Source organism: Phragmites australis, chromosome 13 (assembly GCF_958298935.1).
Source record: "Phragmites australis chromosome 13, lpPhrAust1.1, whole genome shotgun sequence".
Lineage (NCBI taxonomy): Eukaryota > Viridiplantae > Streptophyta > Magnoliopsida > Poales > Poaceae > Phragmites > Phragmites australis.
In genome coordinates this window covers 19,751,300-19,764,552 of record NC_084933.1, presented here as the reverse complement: position 1 = coordinate 19,764,552, position 13,253 = coordinate 19,751,300, and the positions used below count along the sequence as shown (strand labels likewise).

General features: G+C 43.1%; 1 protein-coding gene across 1 annotated transcript; it reads right to left on the bottom strand.

Annotated features, from left to right (window-relative positions):
* Window positions 1-683: 683 nt before the first annotated feature.
* On the bottom strand, window positions 684-4,046 carry LOC133889244 (agmatine deiminase). Its single transcript, XM_062329741.1, has 10 exons — window positions 3,775-4,046; window positions 2,784-2,897; window positions 2,584-2,679; window positions 2,425-2,500; window positions 2,051-2,094; window positions 1,877-1,955; window positions 1,657-1,791; window positions 1,303-1,538; window positions 1,054-1,206; window positions 684-957 (listed from the first exon to the last, which is right to left on the bottom strand). The coding sequence occupies exons 1-10, from the start codon at window positions 3,865-3,867 to the stop codon at window positions 868-870; spliced, it is 1,116 nt and encodes a 371-aa protein (XP_062185725.1). The 5' UTR covers window positions 3,868-4,046; the 3' UTR covers window positions 684-867.
* Window positions 4,047-13,253: the final 9,207 nt, after the last annotated feature.

The window sequence follows — 13,253 nt, the reverse complement described above, 5'->3', positions numbered from 1 at the left end:
TACGACGAGAGCAATGTGAGCGGATCTGATGGCAAGGATGCTATCGAAGGCATATGCACGAGGGCGGGAGGCAGGGGCTAGAGCACAGAGAAATAGGTGCTGCAAGGGTGGGAGGTTGAAGAAACAATGGTAGTCGTCGGATGAAGATCGAATGGACGAGGACGCCTGATTGAAAGTTATTTTCAGATGACTGAAAATTAGCACGAGCCTTTGTTCTTTTTTGCTGCCTGCAACTTGCAAGGAGAAGGGGGTGGCAGATTGTGGAATTGTTGCATTATTTGTACTATGAGAAATGTCCTCTCTCGAGCTCTCTACTTGTAGCCTTTGACTTTTGAGCGGAGCCGGCTTGTCCTCTCTCGAGTTATCGGCACACACCTCAACGTATGCAAATAGGCCGCTTGATCGCTCGGTGTACCACATGAACGAGCAGACGTTCGGCGCAGGACACCCCGAAGGCTGAACGCCCACGTACCCTTGTCTCCTGAGCTGTTTCGCACATGAATCCTGGGAGTTACTGTGTACCCTCTTCTCCGGCGTTCGGTTGTCGCCGAGCTGCCAACGCGCCAGCGCAAAAGGGCAAGTCATGACCAATTCATGACGCACTCTCCGCTGTCACCACCAACCGGTGACACTAAAGGGTATCGACGGCAAGCGATTCGCGTTCGTTTCGTCAAATCGATGGGACCGGTGAATCACGGATATCAACTGGCCGGTGGGCAGAGCAGTTTCTAGCGTAAGACACTGCCGGCGTCGCGTTTGATACTTGCAAACCACAGCAGTTGGCGGGGCTTTATTTCTCACACAATTTGCTCAGGCCAAATAATGACCGGATCAATAACCGTGTAGCATCTTCTTCTCGCCGTTCATCTACGATGGGCGCACGGGCTGCTGCTGCGTGATGCAGTGTATGTTCCCACCTCCCAGCACGATCTCTCTCGCGCCTTCAACCATCACCACCTGCGTGCCGACAATCCACAAGGCTAGTCAGATCATCCAACTCGAATCCAAGTCCACTGCAGTGCCCACACGGCCACACCGCGCTGTAAAGCTTACCTCATGATCAGGAAATGCTTTCCGGAGAACCTCGCGTGCTTCTTTGTCCCACTTATCGCCGAAAGCCGGTGCTATGATCCCGCCGTTCGCTATGTAGAAGTTCACGTATGACGCGGCCAATCTCGTGCCCGGTTCCCTCGGCACAGCATGCTCCTGAAAACCACAGCCACACATCACTCATTGTTAGCAATGGCTGGAATCAGCATTGGAGATGACATATAACAAATAATTAGTAGCTGTGATACTGACTGTTGAAACAACACCCCCTGCCTCTTCCTCTGTCATGTATAGAGGCCGTGGGACGTGGATCTTCACCACTTCTATCTTCCGTCCTCTCGCATCAACAGATTGTGAGAGAGTCGATAGCGCCTCGACTGATCGTTCATACTGTGGGTCCTTCTCATCATCGGTCCACGACAAGAGGACCACACCGGGTTTAATGAAACAGCATAAGTTGTCAACGTGGCCATTTGTATCCTCATCACCTGGGGCATGGTCAAAAGCTTAATTTATCAGTAAGGTAAACATTTAGAACTCTAGAAGTGGGGAACATAAATCTTACAGTTCTACATCTTTAAGTGACAAAGTACTTGTCATGGTTACCGTGAAGTCCACGAGGTATCCAAATGACTTTTGTGACTCCAAGAAATTCCTTCAGCTCATTCTCTATTTCTAATTTAGTCATGTTGGGGTTTCTGTTAGGATTTAACAAGCATTCTTCCGTCGTAATGCAAGTACCTGATGAAATTTGACCATTTGTGAGCAAGCTATCAACAGATATACAGAAACTATCGATTCATTAACATGAACAGATATCAGGGACCTTCGCCATCTACATGGATGCTTCCACCCTCAAGAATCATTTTATGTGGAAACCTAGGGATCCTTTCAATCTCGACTATCTGAAATTGATGTCCAGATAGGAAAGTCAGTTATCAGTACGAAAATAGCCTAAAGCAAACATCAATTTCTTCTTGAGCATGGCTCCGTTCCTTACTTTCTTGGCAACATCACTGTCAAGACTCCAATCATCATAGATTCCTGTAGGATAGCAAAAACAGAACTCACTTATCTTCATGAAACAAAGATGATTAGCCATTGGGGTCATCTACTTATGAAGTTATGAAATCCTTATTCTAAAAATAAAAGAGTGCATCTATGTTTTCCTAGAGCAAACCAGACCCAAGACTTTCTATTGCCTTTGGAAATTATGAAATCATTTGCTGGTTGCTACTAAGACAACGGTATGGATGATAACTGACATCTTTGCAGGAACATGAATACTTATTTTGTGAAAAACAGCATAATTGGTATAAACAGTATGAGAAAGTACTGAACAAGCATGCATACTTCAATTTAGAGAAAACATACCTCCCCAAGCATTAAATTGCCAATCAATTCCTGCTATTGTTTGTTCTGAATCTGGTCCGCCTTTACGAGTGATAAACTAAAAACCAGGAATGATATTAGCAATCCCAAACAACAGATCGCAAATCAAAATAGAGAAGACCAAGATTTGAAGTGACGCACTGTAGGTCCCATATCGCGGAACCAGGAGTCGTTCATGCTCATCTCAACCACCCTGATGTTTCTTTGATGTTGCATCAGCTTGTAGACATTGGGGTACTGCCAGAAACAAAAATCTGAAACTGAGCAGCACTGTACCATGTACGATAATGAAGCAGTTTACAACACAGTTGATATGAGGCAGCGTTGAGACTATCTGATACCTGTTCGGCACTTGCACATAATGTGACGGGCTCAAACTTTGAAATGGCAATTGCAGCTCTCGCAAATATCTCTTGAGCTGGACCAGCATGCTCCCGCCAATTGTCTGGACGCGCCTGGCATTCAAAGAAAAAATTATAAAAAACGTTTATTATGATGATGCTCTTGGAATTGTTCAGTAAAGTCTCATGTGCATTCACATGGTTAGTAATGGCAGACAAAAGGGAGCAGAATTTATGGCCATTATTAAGTATTGGCAAGTTGCAGGGTCAGTTTATTTGTTTTTTTCATAGACTATCATCGACAGTTTGTGGTTGGTGGAGTGTACATCATAAAAAAATTATAAAATGAAATATGGTGATTGAGACCAAATCAAATAATACTGTTACGATTCAAAGGTTCCAACTTGACAAGACAAGTAGTATTGACTACTTAATCCGGCTGCTAAGGCGCTAATGCTGCTCCCAGGAACATGCACGAGTTTTATAACAGATAGACTGACTAATTCGTCCGCGGCTCAAGAAAAAGAAAGCCTACAAGACTAGCTAGGACTATACAATTCACAGAGCACTGCGGCAGCGCATCATCGACCCCAATTTTTTCAGACTGAACTTCGGACAGATCAGCTAGCTTGGAAAGCACCATCTTGCATTTCCTAAAAAGAAGGGGGGAAAGCACCAACCATCTTACTCTGAAGCAGGAGGTGCTAATTCGACAGGTCGTGCAGAGCCCTCAAATTTTACACGGAAAGCACCCCCCCCCCCCCAATCCTAAATTGAGATTACAACAAGAAAAACCAATCATTTCTCAACCAACAGGCAGTGTAGGTCAGAATTCAGATCCCGGCATCACGAGGGGATTGCTTGAAACTCCGCAGAACGGACTCTAAGCCCCGCGGCGACGACCGTCGAGCATCAAAAGGAAGACGGTAGGAACATCGGACAAGCAAAACGAGGAAGGAAAACGGAGAGGAAGGGAGTGAGGTGTGCGTACGGGCCAGCCCATCCAGCACTGCTCGTGCGGCTCCCACTCCGCCGGCATCCGGAAACCCATCTTCGCCGGGGACCCCTCTATGACCTTCACCATCCTCTCTCCGTCTACCTACCCTTCAGGTTGAACCCCGTCTCTCCCCCTCCTCTCACCAGACCCAGGTGTTCCAGCAATCGGGAGCTGAGGATTCCTCAATTCACCTACCCCTGTGCAGCTGTGCTGGAGCCGCCGCTCGCGGCCTCGCGGGACTCTTTTATACAGGTGTGGTTGGAGAGCTCAAGAGGAGACGAGCCCTGATTTACGTGTGCCAGGGGTAGGGCTCGCTAGAATCTGGGCCTGCATATCACCGCTGTGGCCCATGGGACCACCGCTAGAGACAGTCAAGGAATCTAACTAGGCTACGGCCTATAGGCGCCTATGGAAGACACAAAAGGAAGGGTACGGGATAGTCTCACGTTGTGCTTCAACGTCAGAGGTAAACAGTAAAAATAAGTCTATTGTTATAATACTTCTGACATTACTGTTTATAGAAATACTATACGTCGTTACTGTTTTAAAAAATATTGTACAGATTACTGTTTATTCATCTACTATAATACTTCTGACATTACTGTTTATAGAAACACTATGCGTTGTTACTGTTTTAAAAATATTGTACATATTTACTGTTTATTTATCTACTGTAACTCTAAATATAATCCGTGGTTTCTCAAACGCACGACTGAGATGGAGTAAAGTTAAAAACACTATAGTACTCTGACTTTGCTCCATGGACATAAAAGGACCCCATTTCAAAAGGTAGCGGCCTAGCAGTAGCCAACCGACGATTTGAATTGTTGGAAGACCAATAAAAACTAACGTCACACGCAGCTCAAACTTGGAGGCACAAAAGACATGTCAGGCCTATTTGACCAAACAGACTCACCGTTCAATACTCTGAACAGGATGTCTCGTGGAGCTTTTTCACAACCCTTTCACTAGGAACATTTTCGCCATTAACGAAATGCCACTATTCCACAATGCTTCTTTGATTTATGTGTAGAAGCGGTAGTAGTGAAGAAAATGGAGGGAGAAGAAAGAAAGCGATGTGACACGAGAATAGATCACATCAGATAGCCATGTAACAGGTCATTTGAAAAGCATCTCTCAAGATTTTTATTTTTTAAATAATATATATATATATATATATATATATATATATATATATATATATATATATATATATATATTGCTAAGCGGTTCATAGGACCACTTAGCAATCCTATGATTTTAATATAACCTTAACAACATCACTAGTTGGACCTTAGGTTACGTACTGCCTATGTCTTCTCCTGGTCTCCGTTACCACTATCGACCTTCGAGTAGGTACCAACCTAAGTTGAAGGGGTTAGATTAAGTCCTATCTATTTAGGTTATGTGGTTGTACGATTGAATACTAGGTAGGATGTCACAGCGAACTGGTATTTATACAACCGATGCAAGTGTCTTTCAGCAAAAACACTATAAAGGCGAACCTTGCTCTAAGATAATTCTTATTTTTGTGGGCTACATTTACTCATCCTCGTTAAAACATCCACTAGAGTTTCCATAAACACATCTTACACACATCAAACATAACACTTCACACTTTTTGAAAAGACATGGTTAATATATGTAAATATCATGGTTCTTTTATTTGAGCAAATCAATCCTAGGCATGCTAAGTAAACAAGCATTCATCCAAATAATTATTATAGTTGATGTTAGAGACATTCTAGGGTTTCAACAAAATAAAAGTGACAATATCAAGGCATGACATAAACAAGCTAGGTTATAACTACATTAGCATATTCTTTAAAATTATAATTATTAACTTAAGCATGTATATCCCTATAATTTGAAACAATAGCTCTATGGGTTGTGTTTAAAAATATAGGATCAATATGATCAACGGTGTAGGATTTGTCTTCGTTGAAGTTCTCGTCCGCTCCTTCTTCAAACTTCAAATCCTTTGGGTCTTCCTCGAATACGCCTTCCTCTAACAAATGCAACAAACGATAAAAGCACACACACAAACAATTAATCAAATAATTATATTAAAAACTACTTAAATTACAAAAATTATGAAATTGATATGATTGGGTATATCTCAAATTTAGATGAATATTGGTGGAAGAATCATCAAAAATAGAGTTAGGACAGAGGAGAAACGGGATTCGAAAGTTTTGTTGAGAGAGAAAATTAGAAAAAAAGGAAAAGAGTAGAATATTCTTGGAATATTCTAATTTTGGCTCGGCTCGGCGCGGCTGGGGCGACTAGGCTCGGCTAAAAGGGTAGGCCCACCTGTGAGTGAGGGAGAGAGAGGATATGGTGGAGAGTGACGGTCGGCTCGGGCGGAGAGAGTGAGAGGGAGAGGGAGGAGGAGGCGATGGGGGGGGGGAGCGGCGACGGGCGATGGTGATGCATCAGCAAAGGAGGGCGGCAGCGGGCTCCTGCGTGTGGCAAGGCACGACAGCGGTGACTGGATCCAGTCCGGGTGAGGGCGGATTTGGCCGGCGACTTATAGGGGGCGATGACATGGGCACGACGATGGTGCGGGGCTCAAGGGTGTGACGTTGGGCGCGAGATGGCGTGGGGTGCAAGGATGGCTCCGACGCGCGATGACGGGATGGGCGGCGTGGCACAGAGCAGAGCCTTGGCACACGCGACGACAAGCGGCATAGGGCGACAGGGATGGGACAGAGAGAGGGGGGTTTCTGAGGACATTTTTCTCTAGGAAAAATATGGGTGTGACAAACCTACTCCACTTAGGAAAATATCGTCCTTAAGATTTGAGGGGTCTTCTTCGAAGAGATAGGGGAACTCCTTCCTAAGATCATCTTCACGCTCCCATGTAGTTTTAGCCTCAGTGTGATTTCTCCACTGCACTCGATAGAATCTGGCTCCTGACCTTCTGGTTTATCATTCAAAACCGAAGAGGTTTTGTACATGGATGCTTTGTGCTTTCATTGGGCACCGGATTCATGTTGTATCCAATATTTTTATTGGCCTCTCTTGGTACCGTAGGTCCAGTTGAAGGTCCATCACTTCTAATGGTACTTGTTCTTCAGGAATCCTTAGGAACTTTTCAACTACGATATATGGAAGACATTGTGAATGTCTGATATTTTTTCTGGGAGTTCAAGACGATATGCTACTGCACCTATCCTATTTAGTATCATGTAAGGTCCAATGTATCGAGGTGCTAGTTTACCTCGAATCCGAAATCTTCGCATGCCTCTTATCGGTGATACCTTCATATATACATGATCTCCCAATTCAAACTCAAGGTTCCTTCTTCGAATATCGGCATAGCTCTTTTTGTCTGCTTTGAGCTGCCTTTAGATTTTCCTTTACTCTAGCTACATGCTCTTCAGCTTCCTTTATCAGGGTTGGTCCATGGAGAGAGCATTCTCTGACTTCATACCACATAAGAGGGTTCTACATTTTCTCCTTATAACGTCTCGAAGGGTGACATCTTCAAACTAGCCTGATAGCTATTGTTATAAGAGAATTCCACATAAGATAAACTTTTTTCTCAATCTTTTCCATACGTGAGCACACACGCTCTTAGCATATCTTCTAGGATTTAGTTCACTCTTTCTGTTTGACCATCGGTATACGGGTGATAGGCTGAGCTATAGTCCAGCTTAGTTCCTAGGGTAGCATGTAGGCTTTTCTAGAATCTTGCAGTGAATTGAGGTCCGCGGTCTAATACAATTCTACTTAGGACACCATAAAGTTTGAGTATATTGTCAACATATAACTGTGCTAGCTTGTCTCCTCCATAAGTTGTTTTTACTGGTATAAAATGAGATACTTTGGTCAAACGGTCTATTATGACCTATATGGAATCGTGTCCTCTCTAAGTATGGGGTAGTCCAACAATAAAGTCCATCCCGATTTTATCTCATTTCTAAACCGGGATGGGGAGTGGCTACAACAATCTTGTTGGTCTCTGATGTTTCGTGTTAACTCTCTGGCATATGTCACTGCATACGATGAATATAGGAATATCCTTTTTCATTCCTGACCACTAGTATTTCTCTTTTAAATCTAGGAACATTTTTGTCGATCCAGGATGAATTGAATAGGTGAAGTTATGGGCTTCGTCCATAATGAGTTTCTGAAGCTCTTCTTTCTTAGGAACATAGATCCTATTCTCGTAGCATAAAATTCCTTTGTCATCTACTCGAAATCCAGGTGCCTTACTTTCTTCGGTTTGGATCTTAATTTTTCGTAGCTCTTCATCTTCTTATGAGCTTCCTGGAGTTGGTCTTCTAAGGTAGGTTGGACAATCAAGGTATTGGCACAATCTTCATTAACTATTTGGAGGTTTAGTCATTGGATTTGCTCGAGTAGTTCCGACCTTTGTTTGTGAATTTTGAGGTTGTAGCAATGAGCTTTCCTACTAAGGGCATCTGCTATTACGTTGGTCTTTCCCGGATGATACTGGATATCCAAGTTATAGTCCTTTATTAATTTCAACCATCTTCTTTGTCTCAGATTTAAATTTGGTTGGGTGATGATATACTTTAAACTCTCAAGATCTGTGAATATCTCAGATTTGTTTTCAATTAAATAGTGTCTCCAAAGCTTAAGGGCATGCACCATGACTGCTAGTTCTAAATCATGGGTTGGGTAGTTCTTCTCATTCTCTTTCAGTTGTCTGGATGCGTAGGCAACCATTTTACTATCTTATATTAGGACACATCCTAATCCTTTTCTCGAGGCATCACAGAATACCATGAAATCCTTGTGAATATCTGGCATGGTTAGTACTAGGGCTGTGGTTAGTCTATTTTTCAGTTATTAGAAGCTCTTTTCACAAGCTCTTATCCATTGAAATGGCTTTTCCTTTCGGGTCAATTCAATCATAGGTTTTGCTATTTTTGAGAATCCTTCTATGAATCTCTGGTAATATCATGCCAATTCAAGGAAACTTCTGATTTCCATCATATTAGTCGGCGATTTCCAATTCACGACTGCTTCGACTTTAGCAGGATCCACTGCTACTCCTTCTGTTATGGTGTGTCCAAGAAAAGCAACTTTCTTTAGCCAAAATTCACACTTGTTGAATTTGGCATAAAGCTCATGGACTCTTAACCTTTCCAAGACTGTTTTAGGTGTTGTTCATGCTCTTAGACACTATGAGAGTAGATGAGTATGTTATCAATAAAGACTACGATAAACTTATATAACTCTTCCGTAAATACCTTATTCAGCAAATTCATAAGTAAACAGGAGCATTGGTTAATCCAAAGGACATTACTGTGAACTCGTATTGTCCATACCGAGTTACAAAGTCTGTTTTGGGTATGTCACTTTCTCGAATATTCAGTTGGTAATACCCTGATCTCAGGTCAATCTTAGAGAAGAATTTGACTCCTTACAGCTAATCGAAAAGGTCATCGATCCTGGGTAGTGGTTATTTATTTTTTATTGTTACTCCATTCAAAGCTCGATAGTCTACATACATTCTAAGACTATCATCTTTCTTCTTTACAAACAAGACCGGTGATCCCCACAGAGATGACTAGGTCTGATATATTCTTTCTCTTGTAACTCTCCTAGTTGCTTCTTTAACTCTACTAGTTCATTTGCTGCCATTTGATAGAGTCTCTTGGCTATTGGGGATGTTCTAGAGACAAGATCTATGATGAATTCTATTCCTAGTTAGGTGGCATTCCTAGTAGTTCCTCTAGGAACACATTTGGATATTCATTTACTATGGGCACCTCATCCAAAGTTGTGGCTTCCAAGTTACACAACATGAACCTGGGTTTAGATCCTTTGGGCTGACATTCCACTTTAATGCCATTGCGGTTAACTAGGGTGACCATTCGGGTGCCACAAGCTATGTTGTCTTAATGCTTGGCTAACCAATCCATTTCAAGGATGAAATCTATTCCATCATATTAGAGAACTACTAAGTTCGGTATGAATTGTACCCCACTTATTATGATTTTAACCTAAGGACATCCTAATAGGTACTTAATTTTTGCTCCGGGATAGCGTATCATAAGGGGATTTTTAAGCAAAACAGTTAGAATTCTATGCTTAGCAACAAACTTTGATGATATGAAAGAAGAATGCAAAGCTCCAGAATCAAATAATATTATTATTAGAGTTGAAGTGACAATGAACTCACCGAACACAACGTCCAGTGCTTCCTGAGCATCATGAGCATCAATGTGGTTGATGCGGCCTCTCGAAAAGGATTGGGTGGTCTTCTTCTATTGTCCCAAGACTTGCGATCCACCACGTCCAACTCTTGATGCTGCTATCCTGATACTTGCTGCGGAGTTTGTTAGGGCTAGTGCTGGGCAACACTGTTATTATTGTTCTGCTAACTTGTTGAATTCTATCTACGGTAATCTGAAGCTGTTGGCTAGTTGTATCCTTTAGACCGATACTGCATAGTTGGTTGATATTTTGGTTTTTGGTAGTTATTGGGTCTGGATCTTGAGAATCTTTCCTGATGCCTATGCTTATGTGCCATGAACTTCCATTTTCACTCATTGTCTCCTTCAGTTTTGGCTTCCTCCACGATGATGGCTCAATTCATCATCGTATTGAAGTTCAGGTAAGTGTTGGCAGACATGTACATCTTTAGAATACTATCCTTCTGAAGCGGTCCTGCGTCTTCTTATCTACAGTCACATCTTTTGGGGCATAGAGGGAGAGCTTGGTGAATTTACGGATGTACTGATTTACGGTTATGACCCCTTACTTCAAGTCATAAAACTTTGTTGCATTCATCTCTATGATTCTTTCAGGGATGTGATACCTCTTATACTCCTTTTAGAATTTTTCCCAAGTGATGGCATTTGCATCTTTTTCGGCTTCTCGATAGTTTTCACACCATTCTAATACTGCTCCTGTTAACTGGTGAGATGCCAAAAGAACCTTTTCATGGTCACTAGGGTTTATGACATCCAACTTCCTGTTGATGCCCCTTAGCCAACCATCTGTTGCTAGTGGGTCATCTTTGTGTGATCGAAGGTGGCTAGTCTGAGTCTCATAAAATCAGTCATCTTGGACTGTGGCCCTTGTCCATTTCCATGATTTCCTTATATTCCTTGTGTTATGGCTTCCGTCAAATGATTAGCCATTACTGCCACAAGTTCTTCAATAGACGGTGGGGGTGGCAGTTGTCCTCTCAGCTGGTTATTCTGGCCATATCTCTCTTGTCCTTGATTCACTTCATCCTCATGGTCTTGCTCTTCCATAGCTGCTCCTTGGGCTTAGGGAAACAGGGAGGCTTGCCTAACCTATCCACATCGGTTCTGATGTCCACCTCTGGTTCATGGCCTTCCTCTAGGTTGTTGTCCTACTTGAGCCTCACTGGCGGCTTCATGGCCAATTTGAGCTTGACGCCCTTGGCGTTGTTGGATCCTGGCTGACCTCTTAGGCGGCATCTGTTTTCGAGAGTAAAAGAAGGGTAAGACTTTACAGGGCATAGCTAAGTATTAGGTTATTTGATTTCTTCTAATAACACTTTGGTTGATTATGACACCCAACATCAGCACAAATAAAGCACATAACATTACATCACAAGGTTCAATACACACATAGGTACCAGATATAAGGACTCCAAGCGACACTGAACTGCTACAAGCATAGATTACGTTACTACGACACGATATAGGATACTACAACACAATACATACTACAAGAATAACTAGCACACGATAGATTGACAATGTACTAGCCTTGACGATGCTCCTGAGTCATGCTGCTACTGCTGATGGTGGAGTGACTGACTTCAGGGATGGTCTACACGCCATTCTACGGCAAGTTTGATGTCATCATGGTTGGCTAGTTCCAGGTCCTGCATCTGCTCAAAAGCTCTAGCCATGTTCTCCTCATCACCATCTAGCTTGATGATGTTATCTCCAACAGACTCTTTATTGCTCTTAGAATCATCATCGTGCAACAAACTCATGCTCGATGGGGTCCTCTTCTTCTTCGAAATTATCTTCATACATATGGTCATCCTGCTATGCTCTTGGAACTGGTGGAGGTGGCGGTGGCACTGCAACTGGTGTTGGTACAACTCTGCCTGATGCAATCGCATTGGCTACTCCTGGAGAGAGGAGGAGAACTCCAGGTAACTCCAAGCATCTGACACTGTCAATTGAGGGTAGGTGAAAGGTCCTCTTCCTTACAGTGAGTTTGCAGTGGGGTTATCCATGAGTCATGTGGCAAGACAAGTAGGTTTCATTGAGTTCCTTGACATAATACTTAGAGATTTGTATCAGTGCCTTGGTAGTCTCCTCAACATGCTTTTCTCCAGCTGCTGCCTGCTCTCAAACCTGCTGTAGCTACATCCTCAGAGCTCTCTCTCTAGTCTTAAAGTTTTCATCCATCTGGATGCAGGCATTCCACTCGAAGCGATGAATCTCATACAATTGGTTCAGGGCAAGAAGGTATTTTACTGTGGCAACTAAGGAAGGGTCGTCCTCCCTTTGACCTAGACCTTCCAACCTTCTCATCATTCTACGCCACACAGGGCATATGCGATCACTAACTGGGAAGAACTTCATCGGGGTACATCCAATATCCTTCTCATGCCTCTGGTAGAAGTAAAGGAGGTCCTTGCAGGCTACTGCCTGATAGGTATCGCTGTACTCAGCTCCGTAGGCGATAATACTCCATGGCTGCCAGTCCGTATACTCATGTGTCTTGAACACAAGGACTTGGACTTCACATTTATTGGTGTCATTCTCTCGATACTCTCGTCCACGATACTCTGGGCGCTGAGTGTACCCAAACCTTATCAGAGTCTCTCAAAGGATAAGGGGGAAGCCTTGCACATCCAAACAGTAGGTGGTGGTCCATCCGTCTCCTTCCATTTACCAAAATTTTGAAAAAAAGTGAGTTAGGATCTGTCACGTCCCAAAATGTTAATTATGTAATTAGGCATGCCTTATCATAATTGCATTATGTTTTGTGGATTGATTATCAATTTGAGTTTAAACGCATTCCAAAAGTTATGCGTTTTGAACCTTCATGTATTTCCCCCACATACACGTGAGTATTTTAGAGTGAAAATAGCTTAGAAGCTAATTAGGAGAAACCCCATAGATATTAGAAAATAAAAAGAATAAGAAAAAGAAAAAAAGAATGAGGCTTTCCGCACCAAACCGCTCTCGCGGTCTGACCGGGGCTCCCCGCGGTCTGACCGCCTAGAGCGCCCATTAAGGGGATCAATCACACATTCTCTCTCGCTCTATCTTTTTCTTTTGCTCTCTCACTCTCACCCTCACTCAAGCCTTAGAGAGAGCAGAATAGATCACCTCGACGACTTCGATAACCAGAGATCGATGGAGGGGACTCCCTCGAGCTTCCGAGAGGTTTCCCTGAGCTCCTCCTGTCTTCTCCCTTGCCAGAGGAAAGATCATCCAACCGCTAGCCCATACGCCACCCCGGAGCACGATCTCCAAATCGGAGCTTCTCCG